The sequence below is a fragment of the Rutilus rutilus genome (assembly GCF_951802725.1).
Source record: "Rutilus rutilus genome assembly, chromosome: 25".
Taxonomy (NCBI): Eukaryota; Metazoa; Chordata; class Actinopteri; order Cypriniformes; family Leuciscidae; genus Rutilus; species Rutilus rutilus.
In genome coordinates this window covers 24,675,242-24,698,895 of record NC_140229.1, presented here as the reverse complement: position 1 = coordinate 24,698,895, position 23,654 = coordinate 24,675,242, and the positions used below count along the sequence as shown (strand labels likewise).

General features: G+C 37.2%; 1 protein-coding gene across 1 annotated transcript in view; it reads right to left on the bottom strand.

The window, feature by feature from the left end:
- Window positions 1-2,817: 2,817 nt before the first annotated feature.
- The window catches only part of cntfr (ciliary neurotrophic factor receptor), a 182,261-nt gene continuing 161,424 nt past the window's right edge, over window positions 2,818-23,654 (bottom strand). Inside the window, exons 7-9 of the mRNA XM_084401446.1 lie at window positions 13,450-13,639; window positions 9,069-9,186; window positions 2,818-3,994 (exon numbers count right to left, since the gene is read on the bottom strand). Coding sequence (XP_084257572.1) covers window position 3,994; window positions 9,069-9,186; window positions 13,450-13,639 — 309 coding nt within the window. The 3' untranslated portion in view covers window positions 2,818-3,993. The remainder of the gene's footprint in view (window positions 3,995-9,068; window positions 9,187-13,449; window positions 13,640-23,654) is intronic.

The following is a 23,654-nucleotide window of genomic DNA, read 5'->3' as shown; positions in this document are numbered from 1 at the left end:
AGTACTTTCACAATACCCAATGAGAGACAAGTTTACAAGGAGACAGATGCGAATGAGAGAAGTTATGAAACGGCGACCGCAAAACAAGCTGGTGTAACGCTGGCTGTGTCCTCAAAAGAGTACGACAACCGTACGGACAAAAAGAAGATCTGTTTCAAGGATCAGGATGAAATTCAGTTGCAGGCACAACAAAAAAATTGTTTAGTTATAGATAATTAGCACACAAATGGTCAAAAGCAGTCAACAAAAAATATTTAAAACCCAGCAGAGTGCGTTAGGCAGTTCAATTCCTAGGCGGCCTTCAGGAGAACAGGAGGAACACATAATGGGAAAGGCTATAGGCCGGGCAACGCATCTGGCTGGGACATCACTGGTGGGCGAGGGATGGGGTGAGAGAAACTGGTCCTTGAGGAGCAGAAAGCCAGTCAGGGCAGGAGCAAATGCAGTCTAAACAGCGAGACAGAGAGGAAATAAAAGAAAACCAAACTGGCACTGGAGCCTAGAAACAGGACACTACACGATGGGTATGGGCGACACGGAGCCGCATCTTGACAGGGGTGGCACGAGGCGCCAATTAACCTTAAGTGTTTTAACCTTAATTTTGGGTCAATTAACCTTGTCAGGACACGAAATGGAGCCAGTCAGAGGTGCCATCAGTAGGAAGAGCGGGAGAACTTCTAAATCAACACAAATTGAAATTATGGATAAGAAAAAAGAGTCTTTCGTTTTGCTCTATCCTCAGCGCTTCCGCGTTCATCAGTACGTTGTGCGTCAAGGTCAAGGTCTTTTGCTTCACTTCAGAAGACCTTTATTAAACCCCCCGGAGCCGTGTGGAGCACTTTTATCATGGATGGATGCGCTTTGGATTTTAATGGAAACATTAATTCATGCATTAATCACATCACGCCTGGACTATTGCAATGCCTTATTTCTTGGTCTTCCCAAAAAACTTATTTCAAGATTACAGTATGTTCAAAACTCTGCAGCAAGAGTTCTCACCTCCACTAGGCGTTCTGCTCACATTACTCCTCTGCTTCATGACCTTCACTGGCTACCTGTGGCATCACGTATCCACTTTAAGGTATTGCTCTTAACGTTCAAAGCATTAAATGGTCTTGCTCCCCAATACCTGTCTGACCTACTCTACCCTTACCACCCTGCCCGGTCCCTTAGATCAGCTGAACTGGGTTTATTGTCCATCCCTCGTTTCCGGCTGTCTACTGTAGGTGGAAGGTCATTTAGTGTTAATGCTCCTAAATTATGGAATTTGCTACCTCTTACACTACGTAATACCTCATCTGTGGCTACTTTCAAGACCCAGTTAAAACATATCTATATAACATGCATTTTGGATAATGTGACTATCTGTATCCTATGTGACTGTATGTGTGGGGGTTTAAATGTATTGTAATGTACAATGTAAAGCGACCTTGAGCTATGGAAAGGCGCTATATAAATAAAACTTCTTCTTCTTCTTCTTCTTCTTTGATGGACTTCAAAAAATATCCTGTCATTATAAAGCTTGGAAGAGCCAGGAGATTTTTTTATATAACTACGATTATATTTGTCTGAAAGAAGAATGTCATATAGGATGACTTGAAGGCAAGTAAATCATGGGCTAATTTTCATTTGTGGGTGAACTATCCCTTTAACAGATATTAAAACCTCCAGTTCTCACTAAAGAACAAACAATATACATTTTGTTTACATCCGCTTCCGCATGAGATCATGTGAGGTGCTCCCTCTGGCCTGATAATCATAATAATATCTTGTAGTTTGAGATGATTTTCGAATCTTGAAGTGTGCGTATGTTTGAAATTTGAGAGAAGACAATCAGTAAAGATTATCCTAATGTTCATGATGCAACCAGATTTCATAATTTAAAGGATTTAAAAACTCCTGTAGTCTGAGCCCAGCTTATTGGTGGAGCTTTTTGTTGTTTTAGAAGATAGTAATTGGTTTGAAACGATATGTTGAGGAAATGATAAAAAAAATTCTGTTTGTGGGGAACTATTACTTTAACATAACGTTAGTTGCAAGTGTACACAAACACAAATTGCAGCCTATAGAAAAGATATGAAGAAAGAAGTAACACGTATATAAACTACTGCAGTGTGTTTTATGATTTTATAGATGAACGTGTTTTGCAGAGATCCAGCATGGTTTAATTGAACGTTTCAAATGCCATCATCTGTAATCATCTTCAACCTCATCTTCCACATGTGCATTCAGTCAAAGGAAAACATTTATCATGAGACCTTATCCACACTCTGTAATAATGCGAAGGGTGGCTTATATTAGATCAGCAGTTCCAAAAGTGGGTCACAGGTCTAAACCGTTCATAAATATTGTACGTTTTGGTGAATTAGTATGAATTTGTACATTCTTATACCATTTTATTCAATTAGCTTGAACCCCACTGACAAGTTTAGGGGTGGACCTTCATGTTTTTTCTTAATCGTACAGAGCACATACGTGTTCATATGAAATCAGCACCTTGTAAAATAGTTATGTTTTCTCATGAAATTGAGTTGGTTCCAATGGGAATTGCAGACGGCAGGGGGAAATAATGTTAAATGCTATGCTGCTTTTCTTCAAATTCATTTGTCACTTGATAAAAGTGAGGTTACATCGTGAAATCATGAACAAAACTATGCAAAGTAAAATAAATAGAAAGTTAAATACAGGTTTTAAGGAGTATTTTGTAAACAATTTTGGTATTGTGTTGGGTCGCTTGTTGATGTCCAGTGTAAAACCATTTGAGAAATGCACCACGTTCAATGACGGACATGAACAAAATGATTGACAAGTTCTACTCATTGTGAAATGGTCACATTTAATGAACAACTTCTCATTTTATATACATCTATAAAAAGAACCCAGATACAGGTTACAAGAATCTAAAGCTAATACATACATTATTAAATAATAAACCTTTTCTCATGTTAAAGATACATATCATAGTTTACAAAATATGATCAAGGAGAATTAAGCAATTATGGTTTAAAAAAAAAAAAAAAAAAAACACAAACAAATAAACAACAAAAGAAATCTAAGGTTCTAAAATTATATTTTGTTCAATGATAACCAAAAACAAAGTGAAACAATTGTCCTTGAAGAAGGTAGTATTAAACTGTGATACTGACTAGAAAAGTCTGCTAAAAACAGATGGTGAAAGGCAAATAGTCGAAGAATGAAAATATGGTTCCGAATGGTGCTTAATCTTCAGATGGTCTGACACGGCACATTGTTCTTCCTGTTACAAAAGGTGGTCCAGAACAGTCCAAACCAATTTTGTTATTTACAGTTTCAACTCATCTGTGTTCACGGGCCCAAAAAAAAAATAAAAAACATTTTAAAAGAAAAAAAGAGGAAAACTAAAGGAATACAACAGATATCAAATGATGGCCTTCAAAATAAATGTGTTACTCCTCAGTCTTTGAAGCTTGGGAAGATTTTGTACTGCCAGTTCCAATTCCTTACAGACACAGGTTTGGGGAAGCTAGGGATCATGGGGAAAAAAGAAAAACAGTCCAAGTCTTTGGCATGATGAGTTAGCTGTATGTCGTGGGAATCAATGTTACACAAAATGAGCTTTTTCAGTCCTCGGAACAGTTTGAAAGATCGAAATGGATGGAAAAATCTTGTATGACAAACAAAGATGAGATGAATGCATTTTGTTTGTGTTGTTCTTGTGCTGCCAGGCAGGTGAGGCTCGTGTCCCCAAATCTTTTGCTCCCCTGGGGTTCGGGTCCTGTGTCTGTGTCTGGTCTGCCATCAGCTGTCATCGCCAGATATGTTGAAATGCTTTATTGTTCTTTTGTCTTCCTTTTGTAATTGTCAGCATTTATTAATCTTTCTAGGTCTTTTTTTCTTTCGTGAGAAAAAGAACTTGAATTAAATTATCAATGCACGATATCTATTAACATGTGCAAAATAGAAATAGAAGACTCCTCATTTGTTTGTTTTTTTCACAGGAATGAAGCTTACACATCTGAAAACAAAGAAAAGAAAATATATGTTAGATTCGTGCTGAAGTATTTATGGAATTTAATGAATTGTGTAATGCATTTGTTTGTCATTCATTCACTTAAGGGCCAAGATACGAGTGTGTGTGTGTATATATATATATATATATATATATATATATATATATATATATATATATATATATATATATATATAAGTTATACTTCTTTAAATAAGTTATACTTTTACTATTTTACTATACAACTATTATTAGTGTAAATAATGTATGTGGATATGTGTATCAAAATTGTAATGTGTGTGTGTACAGGTACACATGTGTGTGTGTATATGTGTGTGTGTGTATATATATGTGTATGTGTAAAGTTATTATTTGCAATGTATTTGTGTGTATGTAGGTGTATATATATGTATGTGTATATGTGTGTATGTATGTATATGGGAGATAAACTGTTATATGTTTTTTTTATATTGTGTTAATATATATGTATATATATATTATTTTCTTTTTTATTGCTCGAAATAAACTTCAATCAATCAATCAATCAATCAATCAATCAATCAATCAATCAATCAATCAATCAATATATATATATACAGTATATATTAAAAAAAAAGATCAAAAATTATATCTGGTGTCTGAATAATTTTTGGTTTGACTATGTGTGTGTGTATATATATATATATATATACATAGACAGGACACTATAATGCAAGTGAGGACAGCAAAATAAAGTAAACTGTGACATATTATACCCAAAAATTCTTCATACAGTGACTACCAGTAAAATGTATAAAAATTTGGGACCTAAAATTATTCCGACACTTTGACCTGACCATGTTTTGCTGAAGTGTTTTAATTGCTAATGTGACCTTTTTACACCACAGACTGAACAAAATTAAGAATTGCTTGGTAATTGGTTGACCTAAATTGGTATTATCTAATTGTGTACTTAAATTTAACAGCTGACAGATATTCAACCTCATTCATTTGTGAGACAGTCAAACAGAAGGATGGCCAAAACCAATGAAGTATCAACTGATTTTATAACTCTGAGTTCTTGTCATATTTTATAACAATTTTCTAAACTATAGCGAATAAACTGTGATAATGCGAGAAATGTTGACGGTGTCTGAATACATTTTGGTTCGACTGTGTGTGTATATATATGACCCAAAATCAATCTAGTGAACTCCTTAACCGAATTCGAAAACATTCCCCAACTGAGCACTTCTATACAGCGGTCAGCCTACTACAGCATAAATTACCGACACAGTATTGCAAATGAGAACAAACAGGGGCCAATGAGAGCAATATCCAAATGGCTCCCACTTCATGCCAGTGGGAAGTTGTAATTGGTGAGCAGCCACCCGTGATGTTGCCTTTAATTTTGTCTTGGCTTATTACAGACTGACCAATTAAATCTTGCTCAGAACGGCTCAGTGTGCAGGTATAAGGCGAAGGTATTTGTGCGGGTGCGTGGCCGTCTCGGGAGGGCGAGCACATCCTACCCCTGAGGCGCTATCATACACTTCCTCCTGCCTTCCGGCTCCATGCATGAGCTTGCTTTAATTAGAGATAGGCTCGTTATACTGTGTTGCTGAGTTTGAGATAACAGGCATGCTGTAAACATATGGCCCGAGAGCTAATGAATCTCTGGCTTGTTACTCGGCTATCTCCCCCTGCTTTCTGACTCCTGCAGGGGATCGATGAGGTTTATATGGCTGTAAGCATCAGTAAACGGTCCGTCCCTCCGTTTCTCAGGGGTTCTGGGTGGAATGTGCTGGTCTAATGAGCCACTGAGTCTCTAGTCGCTGCCCTGTATTCTAACCCGCTGTCAACAATCTCTAGTTTTTCCCAGATGAAAGAGGGCTGACCACACTGCAATTGTGTCTAAGAATGTTCAATTTCACATAATTACAAAAAGGCCCAATAGTCTTTTGAGTTTGGTTTGAGACTGGAACTCATTCAGTAGTCCGTTCATTAAGTGTAGAACATTTGACTACCGAGAGTGATACAAAATCACGCTCTGCAAGGACTGTGGCCATGTGAATGATGTTAACGCCTGAGTGGACTTAAGACCACAACCTCCAAGACTCAAAACTAGACTAAGACCTAAATCAATACCAGACCCATGAGACCAAGTTCAATACCAGACCCTTTAAGACCCAGAACAAAACCAGACCCCTTAATTACCTACATCACTACCACACTACCAATACCCAGACCAGACCTCCTAAGACCCAGATCAATACCAGATTGATCAATACTAAAGCCGAAAGCATACTTCACATTCCGGCTCGCAAACTGTCTGATTGACGTAATTTTCATCATCAGTACAGTCCATGTACAACAGCGCATGTGCAAGGGATCTGTCCATGCTTATGGTCAAAGGAGTCTAACTGGTTGCGAGCGCAACTGGCTTTTAAAGGAAATGGGAGATGAGACTCTTGATTGGCTTATTGCACGTTACGCCCAAAACACACCCATTACTCATTAAGAGAATAGGGACCATGCGCCGGGCGCACCAAACATTTTTCCCCTCGTTAAACTAGCAAAAGTGGATTCGGACACAACCTAAGTGCGCTTGAACCGTGTGCTTTAGACCATGCGCTTAGATCGCTAAAAAAGGGCCCTTAGTAAAGTGGTTGAATAGGCATTCTTCTGAATTCTCTGTAATGGTGAAGATACAGCACCAGCTAGTGGTGAAGTTAAGTATCACTATTAGTACCTTGGAAATAGACTGTGGTACTGTTTGAGATCAAGCATTGTTCAGCCAATTTTCGCGGGTGAAATCTTGTCATTTCAAATGGAATCCATGCAATAGGGAATTTCACATGAGGGCAAATTATTTCCCCACACAGAATTCGCTAGCGGTTCAAGTTGGTCACATGGATTCGCCATGTTGACCAACAGAAAGCTGCATGGTTTAAAAGTGACTTCTGTGTGAGCTGTGCTTCATATATAACTACACTATTGACAATGGACCCTTTTGCCTGCAACATTTTGTGAGCGCACCTTAAGACTAATTTGAATATTTTTCGTTTTGGACATTGACTGATCAGACCTAGACCAAGGTTGTTTATTTTATTTGATGTGGTCTATAGAGGTCTCAAGACCATGACCACAAAAACAAGACTCCAACTCCAACGATGAGGCGAACATAACACAACTTTAGTTACTCACGGAGTTACAATATCTCTTTAATAAACTATGTGCATTGGCTTCAGCCAGGGCCGGTTCTAGACATTAGGAGGCCCTAGGCAAAATTCATGTTGGAGGCCCCCCACCCCCAATAAAAAACACTTGAAACAAATATGATTCCTAACCTTTTTATTTATACAACATTTAATTTTAAATTTAGTATATTTTTACTTATACAGTAGGCATGAGTTTGGACAAATTACTATTTTTAATGTTTTTGAAAGAAGTCTCTTATGCTCATCAAGCCTGGATTTATTTGATCAAAAATACAGAAAAATAATATAGTGAAATATTATTAAATAATGGTTTTCTATTTTACTATACTTTAAAATATATTTCTGTGATGCAAAGCTGAATTTAGTGTCACGTGATCTTTCAGAAAACTTTAATATTCTGATTTATTATCAAATGTTAGAAATTGTGCTTAATATTTATTTTATAACCTGTGAAATTGTTTTTCAGGATTTTTTTATTTTTAAAAAGTTGTTTTAAAAAAGTCTTCACTATCACTTTTTATATATTTAACTCATCCTTGCTGAATATTCCTGTTTTTTGTTTGTTTGTTTTTCTGTATTTTTGATCAAATAAATGCAGGCTTGTAGAGCATAATATGAAACTTTAAACATTAAAATGGGTCCAGACTTTTTACCGGTACTGTATGTAGGCTACATATTAATCAAACTTTATCTAAGGTAATCTCTTTTTTGTTTAATGAAGATGTTATTGTTGTTGTTGTTATTTTGCTGTTTTATTAAATTTATTCACAGTTCCAGAATACCACTTCAGTAGATGAACATAATCATTTTTTTTCATAGCTGCGGTATGGGCAGGATTTTTCCCTCCCATTTAATCAATATTGACTGCAGATATTATGATATTATGTATTGCATTGTTACCTTAAATATGCTATACACAAATCAAGTGGAAGAGAAAGACATGATGCTACTGAGCAGAAAAGAAAAAAAATTCTAAACTCATCAGCAGAATTTAGAAGATAGACCCATAGATATGAGATCCTTTATTTGAAACATTTAAAAATGCTGTAGTGTGTTGGCTTTTTAACTTTGAATACAAACGTCTTGTCTTTTACTTTTGTAGCTTTTTTACTAGTCAGCTCCCGACGCGATGTTATTCCTTGTACGGGCAAATTCAAAGCGTCGCGTCTGGGCACGTTAATGACGCTCGCGCTCTTTTAAACTCGTAATAAAGAGGTGAATGATTTTTCCAGAAATGGCGCTGATCTACAGTACAAGTTTATATTTAGAATACATTGCAATCACTCCAAAATAGATGACGACAACTCACACCCCTGCATTACGAGCTGTGCTTCTTTGCGTGCCTATTAGGCGTTTGCTTCGCAGCACCTGATGGATGCGTTCGTTACACAAACGTTCAGAAGCCGGCACCCGCTTTGAAACGGAAACATTAATTGGTTTAACTGCAGATGAGTGACAATTCAACAATATCCAATGAACAATGAGGCTCGTATTTCTGTCCGTCTTGACTGGTGGACTATATATATAGGGGATGTTACGTTTATGGAGGCCCCTCCTCAAAGCCCGAGGCCCTAGGCAATCGCCTGCTCTGCCTATAGCTAGCGCCGGCCCTGGCTTCAGCTAATAGTTAGTTATTGGTGTCTCAAGTGTATTGTCATTATGTATCCACATATGTATTTTGTAGTCCATCTGCATAAATAAAGTGGTACTGTAAGCCTCTTATGATTTATAAATGCTTGCACATTATGTTCGCACATTGCTCATTGTTAATACCTCAGGCATTGTTCAATTGTTTCATTGAAAGCTTGTGATCCTTTCTCACATTAGAACAGGGAATGAGATGTTCATTCTGGAAATAGCATTGCAATGATGTCACATACCACATGATGGACAGCAGGACGCAGGCCAGGAGCAGGTGGGTTGACCAGAGAAGGGTGGAGCAGGCCGCTGTGGGTTTACCCACTCGCGGTGCGGCCGAAGGCGGACCAGGGGTGGTTTCTGCCAGGGAAGAAGAAAATGGTCACTTTTTTAACAGGAAAGGGTTTGTATGTCCTTGGTTCAAGCACTATATACTGCATGGGTGGATGACTATCTATTCATTTCTTCAAAAATACAATAAAAATGAAATTCATACATACAATGACTTGAATACAATTAGCATGTTTTAAATATATTATTATATGTATTATTATTATTTTTTTACGTTTTTGTTGGAAAAAAAGTGCTGCATTGCCAAGAAAGTGCAAGAAGACACGAAAGGGAACTCAATTCGTTTCTCGCACGCTGTATGGGACGTGCCCAGAAATCAGCGTCTCAGACAGCGTGCAAATAGCGAATTGAGCTCTCTTTCACATCTTCCTGTGCTTGAAAAGATATATTCAAACAAAATTATGTCAAAATGCCTGTCTTGACATGTATCCTTGTAAACATTGTCAGTTATGTCTTACGTTAACTTAAAGGTGCAATGTGTGATATTTCTGAGGATCTATTGACAGAAATGCAATATAAGATCCGTAACTATGTTTTCAGTGGTGTATAAAGACCTTACTTAATGAACCGTTATGTTTTTATTACCTTAGAATGAGTCATTTATATGTACATAACCGCGGCCACCCCCTTCTATGAAGGTCGACATATCGTGACGTCATGTTTCTACCGTAGCCGACAGCGAACAGACAGCGCTACAGAGCGCGTTTCATCACTAACTTGAATGAGAAGCAGCAGAAAAAGACGCGGCTTCCTACGTCGGCCACCGTAGCCTCTCATTCGAGTTTGAAATTTCAAGGAAAGGCCGCGAATTATTGAACGGGTGCAATTCGCAAATCTCACCACTAGATGCCGCTAAAAATCACACAATGCACCTTTAAGGCGAGACACTACAGGTGAATAGGGTAACATTTTTAGCTAGCAGATATCACCATGAAACTTTCCCAGTTGAGAAAAAAATGTATTACAAGTTTTCTGTAATTTAAGGTTTAAATATGCAAATTAGGCTATATCTAATTAAATATGCGCTCATTTGCATATATTTAAAAAAATCTGAGTATTGGATAAAGCCAGGTTAAATTTTTTTTTTTTCATTGTGTTCACATATTAGATGGGAAAAAAATTACAGAGGGATTTATGGATATCTACTTTTGTTATCCTGTAAATCAGAAAATACAGAAAATGATTTTCACCATGTTTTTGGGAATAAAATGTTATATAAATCGGGCTAGGAATAATATATTTACAAATCCCTCTGTGAATGTCTTCATAATATAACTATAGGTACAAGACTGGAACGTTTGGTGTATAGGTGCTACTGAAGTGGAGATTTCGGACTTGGAGTATGAGAGAAAAGTCATTTTGAGAAAACGGGCTTTAAAGATTTATCATCAGCCAATGAGATTGCGCATTCAGCCCTTTTACTTTCACGATTGGTTGCTGATGAAAAGGAAATGACCATATTTGGATCCGACAGGATTGTACAGGAGAGAGAGCTTCCTAACGGTGCTTCTGATGACAAGCGATCGAGGAGCAGCACGTTGATTAAGAACGCCAACTTTTGTTGAATTTATGAGAAATCTATAAATAAAGACCTAAATGTGTATTTCGGACTTTTTTTCAGCACAAGTCTAAAAGAAGACATGTTATTGAAGACAAATATCCCAAAATCTCAAAATTAACCAGTAAAAACCCCCCCGATGTTTTTGCCTGCCGTGTCTCGCCTTAAACAGTTGAGAAAGAAAACGCATGTGTATCAGTATATTGGATCTGTGCATTAGCTCTTAAAGTGACAAGAGCAGAAATATCGCTGTCACTTTAAGAGCTAATGCACATATCCAATATACTGATACACACACGTTTTCTGTGTTTTTAATTTGATTCAAACCACAAAAGACAAAGAAAAATCACTCACTGCTCTTGACTGAATAACTTTTGTACATTTCTTTTAAGGATTAAAATGGCTATAAAAAAATATTTATGGCCGGTAAATTTTCTTAAGTCACTGGTCATTGGCAGGTGTGGCCAAAAGGTTAGCTTTATGGTGAAAGGAAATAATGTTATTAAGCTAAACCACTTTTGATTGATGATGTATAGACATTAAATGTAAAAAAAAATTCTGAAAATGAAAATAATTATAGATATTGGAAACCATGGAGGAAAACTCATTTGAAACTCCAAACTGTGACTTGTCACTTTACATATCAGTTAGGCAGTCTCTTCCTGTTGTATTGGACGGGTCCTGGCCCAATAACTGGACCAGATTTTGAACCAAGAGTCAAAAGCCTGGTAACATGAGACATTCAACTTAATAAAATAAACTTTTTAATTGTAACTCACAATACAATAGTGTTAGAACAATATGTTCAGTTAACTAAACATCTGCTCCACTACCGTTTGAACGTATTCATGTTGTGCAATTGTGAATGTCACAAGTCTAAGTAGATATTAGTTATTGTTTCAATATCGCTTGTTTACTGTATTATTTGTGCAGTGTGACGATGTGTGAAATGACTCCCTAGAAAACATCTCAGATAAAGTAGGAAGACCTGTCTCGCACAATGACTCTCATCTCAAATTAAGCATATAAAATGCTGAACTAACATGAGGCAATGGATGAATTATTACAAGGACGTTCTCCTGTTTTACCCAGGAGAAAAGAAAGAAAGCTTTTAGAGAGAGAGTTTTAGACACACGGCTCACACAACTAGCATGCATTTCTGCTGACTTCTTGATTCCTTCCTCCGTTCCAAGAACAGTTTATAGAAACTCAATGCCGTCTGCTGGATCAAACCGGGCAGGGCAGCCGTCACTAGATATTACTTCTAATAACAGTCATAAAGTTGTCAGTGCTATTTATAAAACAAAATGTGCTTAGACTATCACAAGGGTCTTCAAGACAAGATTCTCTTTGTCCGTCCCAAAATGGCTGTTGTACCAGTATTCATAAATCCTAAACGTGGCAAAACTAAAACTGGGGCACAGTTAGTGACACTACTTTTGATAACAGGCCATACGATTAGACTCCTTCCTTAATTAGGGCTGTCACGATAATTTTTTTGGCCAATGATACAAGTGTAGGGAGGTAGAGAGAGAGTTTGAAACCATAAGGCCCCGATCACACCATTTGTGACTATTTTACATTTTGGAAAATTGGTGGCTAATTCATATAGTTTTTCTAGTGATTGAACATTTTTGTACGATTCACATCATACAGATCATATACAACATTTCCACCTCGTTACATAGTTACATTTTCCTGTAAGATCAGGTTGTCCATTTTATGACAGGTGGCGACCAGTGTTAAGGTGCAATACCGCCATCTACTGTGTTGGAGAGTCAACAAATTGGCGCAGGATTATTTTTTAAATCATATATGTCGTATCAGTGGTGGGCGAAGTACACAAATCAAGTATTTGAGGAAAGGTACAGATAACTTAATGGAGTAAAAATTGCCCACCACTCTGTAGCATTAACATATCATGAATATTTAATTCCTTAAATACCACAGTTTTCGTCAATACGGTATATTGCGACACCTCAAATGTGAACGATGGGATAGTGGTAGAATTCGTGAAATACATTGTCCAGTTAAAAACCTGAGCCTTCATAGCTCAACTGGGGAGACATGACTGACAAAAAAACTTGTGGGTATTACGATGAAGTGGTATTCCAAATCCATTTACTAATATCATTCCATCATTTCACGGTAAAACATAATTTTCAGTGAGAAAAGTCATGATTAAATCCATCAGGAAAGATTGGATGGTCAAAAGTGAGTCCAAGCAGAATCCAAACCTTTAAAGTGGATTATAAAGGACAACTCCCAGTTTTTTAAAAGCTTTTTGACTGAGATATGGAGGCTAAAGGCCAAGTTAGAGAATATCAATGTATCCCATTTTGTTTTCTTTCGGATAACTTGGCATTTGAGGTAGGGTTGATTTTGAGTTCATATTGAACAGACATATGTGTCCCTCAAGGGGTTTTGCTGGTGTCCGATTAAATATGGCATCTACTTTAGAATTTTTATTCATAAACTTAACAGAACCTGATGTTAATTCATCATTAACCTCAGAGTGCATCAACTATTCATTTGTTGTTAAACCTCTCTGACAACAGAGGGCAGCGTGACTGTGAGATGCAGGGCTATAGACACTGTCTCCCCATTATCAGTCACTATTATTGTTTTATGAGAGAACAGAGATCACGGAGGCAGACACAACTGTCATTGCGGTGAATAGGAGAGTAGGCATACGGTTGACAGCTCATGCATACCTGGGATAACGTCGCTCTCAGTGGTGGAGGTTATGGGTTTGGGTTCCTCCATCCAGGGGGTGGCGTGAACCGCCACGCTCCAGTCGCTCCAAGTGCCGATCTCCATGTCCTTGGCCGCCAGTTGGATGATGTACTCTTTCCCCGCGTAAGCGTCGGTAATGGTGTGGGAGGTGCTGTCGGAGAGCTCCACCTGTCAATCAATAACAAGAGAGCCAATCAGGGATATGGAACTTGTGGGAATGATGCGTGCTGCTGAGATGATTACAAATGAGATGTATGCGATGAAGAATGTTGAGGTGTTCGTAGTGAAAGAGATTGGGTGGGTGAGGGGCCTTCCTGTTTGTGTGGTGCGGTGAACTTCCACACACATGAGGACCACCTGTAGACTCTTTGGTGTCTGAGGGTAATGAGGTTGAGAAGGTCACCTGACCACAAGAGAGGAGGGGGCGCAAAGAGACTGGGAAGTCCCGTGCATGTCTTTGAGGAGAGGGGGAATTTGACTAATGCACTGCAGCTGAGGCCTGTGGAGGGAGATGAGTGATGGCAGAGACGGCCCAGCGTCTGTGACTCATCCCGCGCATCCATCACTGGCCTGTCCTGCACTACCGAAGCTCCAGTCTGGAACTCGAAAGCATGTGCAGTTGCTCAATCTGTGCTTTTCTCGCTCTTTTTCTGTCATACAGCAGGACTAGGGGAAATTCACTATCAATTCACGAGTTGGTATTTGCATTAAATTGACCTTGACCCACAAGATGTTGAATTGGAATAACAGGAATATTTAATATAGTCACATAACAGAAAGGATGGTGTACACTGATGCACATTTTCTCAACTAATAACACAATGTTTGAATATAAAATGGTTAGTTCCAGTCTTTGATTCTGAATGGCCAATAGCAGTGTTTTATTCACAATAAAACACGGCTATGACCGCGTCACCAAATGGTTCTATGTATCACTACACAACACCGCCCCATAGCAACCACTCTTAGCAACGTAAACATATGTTCTCATTGATATTTTTCATTGAAGCTTATAGCGTATTGTGAGAGATCGAGTGAGCAAGTGTACCTGCATTTACAGTAGATATAGCATTTTCCTTCAGGTCAGTCCTATATTCGTAATAAAAATCAGTTTGAATGTCCGCTGCAATATCTTGACCTTTTAACAGGGTTTTCCCGTGCCCTGACACGCTAATCATTTGTCAGTTGCGTCTTGCTTCTCTGTGTTCACAACAAGTTCAGTCCTTTCAATATGAAAAGTCCAATATTTGCGTTGTGCCTAACAACGCCCTTCAGCCGTGACTTATTCACGATACAGCACAGCCTCTCGTACCTTACTGCTTACTTATATAATTATAAAGCAGCATTTTACAAATGCGTAGTGAGTTATTTAAAATACCATCTGCAGCAGTTCGCTACCTCCATTTAAAATCAAATCAAATTCAGGAATTCAATTAAAATGTAACAGGCATTCTCAGCTCAATTCTGACCGGTGCGCAGACCTCTCGCACTTATGCTTAGTAGAAATGAAACAAACTTTGCCCACAAAGCAAGATCCTACTGCAATAAAATGCAGAGCATATTTTCAGAAGAATTTACTATTACTTCATTGCCTCCCAGGTCTCCTAAGTGTACAACACAGAGAAAGAGTGAGCAGAAAAATTGGAGTGTGTTTGCTTCGAGACTCAGCGAATATCTCATCTGCACCTGAGCTGCTCAGAACAAAGACCAAAAGAGCTTTTTTTCTTCATTGAATTTCCACTAGCACCGTCTGCAAGTCTTTCCATCTAGTGTGCGTAGACAAACACAGCCTGTGTGGCTGTTAGTCTCTGCATTTACATTTTAATTGAACTTTATCTTTCATAATTGGAAAAGAGAGCATTGCTCATTTCCCCAGTGCTCCTCAAAAGCCACAAAACAAAAGCTGCATCCTTTTAATTTCAGACTAAACCACGTTCTCTGCGCTTTCCCACAAAGTGGCCACTGAGCACCTGGGCCGTCAAGCGTTTGATTCGATTATAATCAAACTGCAGCGTTTCGTCCATCTATTGTCCTATATTTATATATATTTTTATATTGCCCTTGAATTGCAAATGTGTGCTTTTCATTTACCAAATTCCCATTCACCTCAACAGCCGTTTTCCACCATCGGGCCGAACAGTTCTCGCGGGTTAACCGTTCCATTTCGCGCAGATCCGGCCCAGATATGGTTTTGTTTTCCACTGTGGGGCTGATAACGGAGCTCTTTGGAATGTAATACAAATGTGGCAGTCGTTGCCTTGTTAACACAAGAGTTTACATATTGTATGAGATGTAAATAGTGACTGCATTATGGAGGATGATCAGGTATTTCTATTACTAACTTGTGTTTGTGATGTGATGTTTCCATCGCTCAAATGAGTGACGACGGCGCTACACATTCGACCAGTATTGTTCAGCACGGTTAGCCAGCCGTGTTGAGAATTCCCGACCAAACCCAAGAAGGGTCTGTAATTGTGCCTTGTTGAACCAAACTCTAGTGTATAATAACGGGAACCGTTAACGTTCTTAGAACTGCTTGGTCCGATGGTGGAAAAGTGGCTGACGACAATTTCTCTTGGCTACTTTTAAATGGGCGCCATTGGAGATATAATGGTGTAGTTACGGCATCTACCAACTAAACCCTCAACCAATGGCGTGTGTTTCAACAATGGCAGACGGAGAGTGTCTGAGAAATGTGTCAGGAAACAATTATTTTTTTGCAATTCAGTTTGGTCAATTACATACATCAGCTGATTTGATTTGCAAGGTTGCTTTAAAACAATAGTTTTAGCCATTCAAAGAAAGGTCAATGCATATTTAATGTCTGATTCCACCTGTTATTCTGTTACACAAACCATTTCACAATTGCTGCCATTTTGCTGCCAAGCTGTCAACTCCCGAAATGGTAGCGGGAGTCAAAATGTCCTTTGTAACCCCTGTACTTTTAAGACATTAGGCTATAAATCCACAAATAAAACACTACCATCGTTTCAAATAACAAGTTCATGGAAATTCCTGCCCAAAATCAAACTTTAAAGGCTAAAAAAAAATTGATCAACAGATTCCTGTTTGTCTTTTTCTGGATCAGGTAACATTGCACATGGTGCACACACAGACAGAGAGAGAGAGAGAGAGAGAGAGAGAGAGAGAGAGAGAGAGAGAGAGAGAGAGAGAGAGAGAGAGAGAGAGAGAGAGAGAGAGAGAGAGAGAGAGAGAGAGAGAGAGAGAGAGAGAGAGAGAGAGAGAGAGAGAGAGAGAGAGAGAGAGAGAGAGAGAGAGAGAGGGAGGAGGGAGAGGGAGGGAGAGGGAGAGGGAGAGGGAGAGGGAGAGGGAGAGGGGAGAGGAAGACGGATATAAAGAATAGTCTGAGACATAATATTAGAGAGAGCTATTTATATAGCCGTATCATTATGTACCAAATACTCTCTGACCCTCATACATGGCTACGCCTCGACAATCCCAGACGCCTCACTGTATTCTGGGCCTCGTTCAGTGCGGCCAAAGCTCATAAATGAGATTAGGTGTAAGTTGTGTCATCGGAACAACGAGAAGAGGATTTCTCTCTAACATTGTGTATTGCAATCAGTGAGACAATGAAACAGCTGCACACTGGGTATATATGAGACAAGATAAAAGCTATATTTCCATGTAAATCTGAGCTTTTGTCCCAACCAGCCCATTGGTTTCTATTTGTGTGGCGCTACACTGAGTAGCCCCACCTAAAATGACATTTATTTGGTCCAAAATCCACATGTAACTGCATGTACAGTATATTAAACATTAAAGTCAAATGTTGACATCAAAATTGATGCTATTTACTTTCATAATACCATGTTTCTTGAATTATTTATTTGTACATGTTATTCCAAAGATAAACATCATACACTAATTTCCGATGATTCCGATAATTAAATCCTCCCCTACTTCTACACTGGTTGCGAACTCCATTTCATGTTGACTTTAACACATTCACATTGGCTGTGATTTCTGTGTAGGCTTTTTGCTTCTAGGTGTTATTAGTAACTGAAACTAAAAACAATTGAAAATTGTTTCTGATAATTGAAATAAGATAAAATATGAATATTAGATGAACACCTTAAACGCAAAAGAAAAAAAGAAAAGCACAAATGCTGCTTTGGCAACTAACTGAAATAATGAAGTACTAAAATGACTAAACCTAAAACTGTAATAAAAATAAATTAAGCTATATAGAATACCCCCCCCATTTTTTATTATTTTATTTAAAAATTATTTTATTTTTTTAATAAAAATACAAATTACAAAAAGCACATAACAAAATGACTCAACCTTAAACCAAAATCAAAATGAAAACTGACAAATAAAAAGCTAATTCCAAATATTAATAAATACTACAGTATATTATTTATACTATAATATAAATAATAATAGACTTATTAGAAATATTGTGCATTGTATAACACACAAAAGTGGTGTGGTCATATGTTTTAATGCATGTAATTATTATGGATTACAATTATATATTAGAACTCAGAACTGATTATGAGGCTTTATAAATGCTTAATAATGCATTTCTAACATTTATATTTAAAGGCTTTATAGAAACTGTTACTGTTTAGAATAATCATCATTACTTGGATATGTAGGATATTATAGATACTTATTATATAAATATTAGAACATTGGGATTTTAATATAAGCTACAGTGGAATGAACATGAAAAATCACTACATGATTACTATTCAGCATATTTTGAACCCCACTGCAACTACGCTGACATTTTTTGGTATAAAGCACTCATAAGCAATTCCAACTAAGATATAGAAAATAACTGAAGATTTCTGACTTGCATGTTAGGCAACTGAGCAGCAAATGGATCTGCCAGACTCCCAGCAGTCACTGTTGGCTGATTACTGCCACCATGCTGAGATATACTCTGCCCACTTCCCGTCATTCGCGCCTCCAGCCCAGCTGTGCTTAAAGCTGACGGTAGTGGAGTGCGGCGCTCCCCACCTGATGCCGGCTTGACCAAACACCAAAGGCTGTAAACAGCTTCTGTTGATGATATATCAGTGGAAGCGTACAAGGCCAAACAGGTGCAAGTACGATTTTAGACAGTTTTCTTTCAAAAGTGTTAGTAGTTGTTTACAGTGTTCAGGATGGGAACACATTCTTTTAAAATTCCTTGTTTGCCGTCATTTTGTCAGATATATATTTCAGACTCTTCCATTATTGAAATTTTAAACCCTGACCTTGCAGAACCTTTGAGGCTGAAACTGGAAGCTGCATTCACAAGTATTTAGGGTTATACTTTATTTTAAGGTGTCATTGTTACAGTGTAATTATATATTTAAGTACTGAGTAATATTAATCAACTACATGTATAGGGTTAGGGTTAGTTGCATGTATTTATGCATAATTTACTGGGTAACATGTAACATATGTAACAAGTACACTGTAAAATAAAGTGTTACCGTATTTAGTATGGTCTGGTAAGTACACTGCAACTGATGGTCTTTTTAATGACTTGGAAATGGTCTGACCTTAAATAATGCATACAGGAAATGATTTTAATAATTTGATAAAACTTTACAGTAAGATCCCCATTAGCTAACGTTAGTTAATGCATTAACCTGCAATGAGGAATACATTTGTCATCAATCTTTCTAAGTTAGCTGTTAGCTCAGGTCCATTAAATAATAATAACAAATACAACTTTTGATTTTAATAATGTATTAGTAAATGTTGAAATTAACATTAAGATGCTTTAGAAGTGTATGTCATTGTTAGTTCATGTTAATGCAGTTAAATGAATAGTTCATTTCAAAATGAAAATGTTGTCATCATTTACTCACCCTCAAGTTGTTTCAAACCTGTATGAATTTCTTTCTTCTGCTGAATACAAAAGAAGATATTTTGAAGAATATGGGTAACCAGACAGTTGATGGACCCCACTGACTTTCAAAAAATACTATGGAAATCAATGGAGTTAATCAACTGTTTAGTTATCCATATTCTTCCAAATATCATCTTTCAGCAGAAGAAAGAAACTCATGATAGAATTTTCATTTTGAAGTGAACTATTCCTTTAAATAATGTTAAAAACGGAACCTTAGTGCTACCAATTATAATTTAAAAAAGTAAATATTGGATGTCTGTGGCCCGGTCAAAAGGTTCATACAGCACCAGATTTAAGTCTACAAATGGCCTTTTTGACATGATTGGAGTGTTAACAAGTTCTCACTCACCAAAATATGCTCTCAGATATGCTATTCCTCCACAGCACCAGATAAAAAAAAACAAAAAAACATTACACTTCCATTTCCTGAGCCAAAACCGAGTGCGGAGCGACTCATTACGGCACTTTAATTCAGCTTTTTATCTTCAAAGGCTCCAGCCTTGAAAAGGAAATGTGTGGCTGTATCTGGACACTTGAGCATTACATTTGAAGGACTAATTTCATTAGCACTTACAACTTCCCTCATTTTGTCAGATACAACCCTCTCTTTTTCTTGATGTGTCCATTGACATCACTACAGGAAGTCTAGAGGAAGCGTTCAAACTTAGTATCACAGATCATTGAAGACTAATTCCAGCTAACGGCTTCCAGATCCAACGCCCATCTTCTCCAAACGGCGGCTCACATCACTGAGAGTGTCAACAAACAGTGTTAATTCTCAAAGTAACTGATTTAGAAATTGTGGTTCCCTAAGTATGTGCATTAACCTGAATTGCTTTTAATGATGGTTTGGAATGCACACTGAGGGAAGTGTTTGTGCCGTTCCAAGAATACATGCAGATTTTGGAGGAACAGATGGGAATAAACTAGCCAACCGATTAAAGTCATTCCATTCCGTTTTTTTTTTTTTTTTTTTTTGTTTAACTGAATGCAAATACTGCCGTGTTCTATAGGATGTAATCCGTAAACAAAGAATTAGGGAATGGCAAGCGAAATGCCAAAAGAACAGTTAAAGACTAGCTCAATAAAAGGAGTGCTAATGTGGTCCAATTCAGTTTAATCCCCGAGTAAACACAAGCTTCCCTCAGGGGTCGAAGTCCACGGTTCCAAGTCGCCAAATTCACGCAAAGTACAAACGCAGTGTCCCATTTGTCTTTTGCTATTCATGCAACATGAGCACTTATGAAATATGCACGAGATCTGAACAGCATCTCAATAAATAAATAATTGATATAACCCCTGAATGGACAAAACAAGAGAGACAAAAAAAAAAAAAAAAAAAAAAAAACAATGACTTTGTTTAATAGATTCTAATGTCTGTTTACTTTGTGTCTGGTTTCATGGTTTCATTATCCAGTGCAATTTTTTTTTTCAAGTGTTTTCATCTTTTAGGATTTTCATTATAAGCTCAAAGTCATTTTATCTGAATATAAATGACTGCATTACATTTTTTTTATGGACATTTTATAATCTGTTTGCGTATCTGTGCACACAGTTTTCACAGTGGTGCCATAGGAGAACCATTTTTGGTTCCACAAAGAATCTTTCAGTGAACAATTCTCAAAAATAACCCTTTTTTTTTGTGAGAAGATTATTTTAATAATCTAAAGAAAATGTTTTCCACTATCAAGAACCTTTTGTGCAATGGAAAGGTTCTATTAATGTAGCTACAGTATATGGCATAGCTTAAAGCAAAGATTGAAGGGTTTATAAATCATATTCCAGTATTATTCACTAATTACAGAAGTAATTAATGAATTTACGTGAATCATTATTTGCGCAAAATTCTAATTAACGTAGTTAATATTGACTTATCTGTGGAACATAAAATAAGACGAAAAAAAACCCTCAGGTTTGGAAGCAAACGATGTCAAAATTCTAATTAACATAGTTAATATTGATATTTGACCTACGTTATTTTTAATATTGACTTATCTGTGGAACATAAAATAAGATATTGTGAAAAATTTCTCAGGTTTGGAAGCAAATGATGACAGAATTTTCATTTTGTGGGAAACTATCCCTATAAATGAACAGTGTTGTAACAGTTCCCGATATTTTGTTACTCCTCAAAAGCCTCGATATAATGCTTGATAATTCTCCAAGTATAACATCGTCTCTTGATCTATTAATTGCATGTGATTGCTTTCAAGTTTCCTCTGGCATTGGAAGCTACACAATAGCACCTTCTTCATCTGTTGAGCTATATCAGCGGGGACATTATAAATTCATCCCATTTCTAAAAGGTGCTCAAAGGAGCAGCGCTCAGATCTTCCGCTCATTGTGTATTATCTACAGTATTTTCATCTTAGCATCAAAGATGGCTGTCGAAAACAGCTTAGCCTATACAGTGAGCCGAGGGGAGGCCCGGAGGAACGGGAGATTTGAACATTCTTGAGAGATTACATAAGGGAGGGCATGGTGACCCTTTTCTCCCTTCAGAATCCTGTCACCCTGTCCTGACTTAAGGCTTTTGGTATGGAAATCATGGCTTTAAGGGATGTGGATTCTTTTATTGGGGCCTGAAATTCTTGGGCTTTTTACTTGCCGTTGTGTATCCAAGGACAATTCAATATGAGTATCCTAGCGGAAAAAAAGGCAACTTTTACAAATGCTTTTTTAAAACTTTGAGATCAATAGTTCTAAACTGGTGGGACGAAACCCAAAAAAATGGGTCACAGATCTGTTCTGATAGGGTCAGGCGGGGGAAAGAATGCTAAAGATACAAATAAAAGGAAACTAATGATAAATCATAGGCAAAAAGGAAGAGGAAACCAATGGAAGCCTGTTTTTACCTCAGGGTAGAAAATGAAAAGGTGAGGTAAATTGTGTGTAAAGTTTAAAATGAAAAAGTCATAATGAGTGATAATGTGACATATTAAGTCACATAGCGAGATTTAAATTCACTGCAACATATCATACTGTGAGATATAGTCAAATAGCGAGATTTAAAGTCACATTGTGATGTATAAAGAAATATTATTATTGTGAGATATAAAAATGTCTAGATATAATGCCATGCAACGAAATATTGTGAGAAAATCACACTTGTGAAAAAATATTCACATTTTGAGCTATAAAGTCACATTACAAGACACAGTCACATCATGAAATACAAAGTCGCAGATATAAAGTTAGTGTGAGAGTACGTCACATTTTGAGATGTAAAATCACATTACATTATTAGATATAAAGTCACACTATGAGATTTAACATTGTGAAATATAGTCACAATTGACTGCAACAGTTAAAATCCCATTGTGAGACATATATAGTCACATTACAAGATATAAAGTCACATTGCAAAATATGAAGTTGTAAGAGAGATATAAAGTCATACCGCAAGGTTTAAAGTCAAACTGTTAGATATAGTCACAAATGTGAGATATAACAATGTAACAATGAGATATAACAAGTATGTGGTTCTACCACATGTACATTTACTTGTACTTGCATATACACTGAAACTCGCAATACTGACGTATTGACAGCATCTAAAACATAAATTATTTACATATTCTCAACTTTACAGACGTACAAATCGAACAAATCTTTATTTATAAGTATTTAAATCATGTATTTTGTGTGTTCATGGGTTTTCAATTGCATTTATTAAATGTGGTTTATATGCTGTGGATGATAATAGAACCATAAAACACATTATAAATTCACAAAAGTAATACATTTTAATCTTGCGCTGCTAATCTTTAGTATCCATACGAGAACAGACCAAAATTCCCAGCCTTTATTCAGCGATCTTCATCTCAACAGCGACCGAAAACGTCAAATTGTCAAATCCCGCTCTCGATATGAATAAAAAAATAGACGCATCAAGAAGCGTTACGACACGTTACGGCAGGGATCTAAAATGTATCTATAAAATGGCAAAGATGCAACTATACAAACATCTACACTCACCTAAAGGATTATTAGGAACACCTGTTCAATTTCTCATTAATGCAATTATCTAATCAACCAATCACATGGCAGTTGCTTCAATGCATTTAGGGGTGTGGTCCTGGTCAAGACAATCTCCTGAACTCCAAACTGAATGTCAGAATGGGAAAGAAAGGTGATTTAAGCAATTTTGAGCGTGGCATGGTTGTTGGTGCCAGACGGGCCGGTCTGAGTATTTCACAATCTGCTCAGTTACTGGGATTTTCACGCACAACCATTTCTAGGGTTTACAAAGAATGGTGTGAAAAGGGAAAAACATCCAGTATGTGGCAGTCCTGTGGGCGAAAA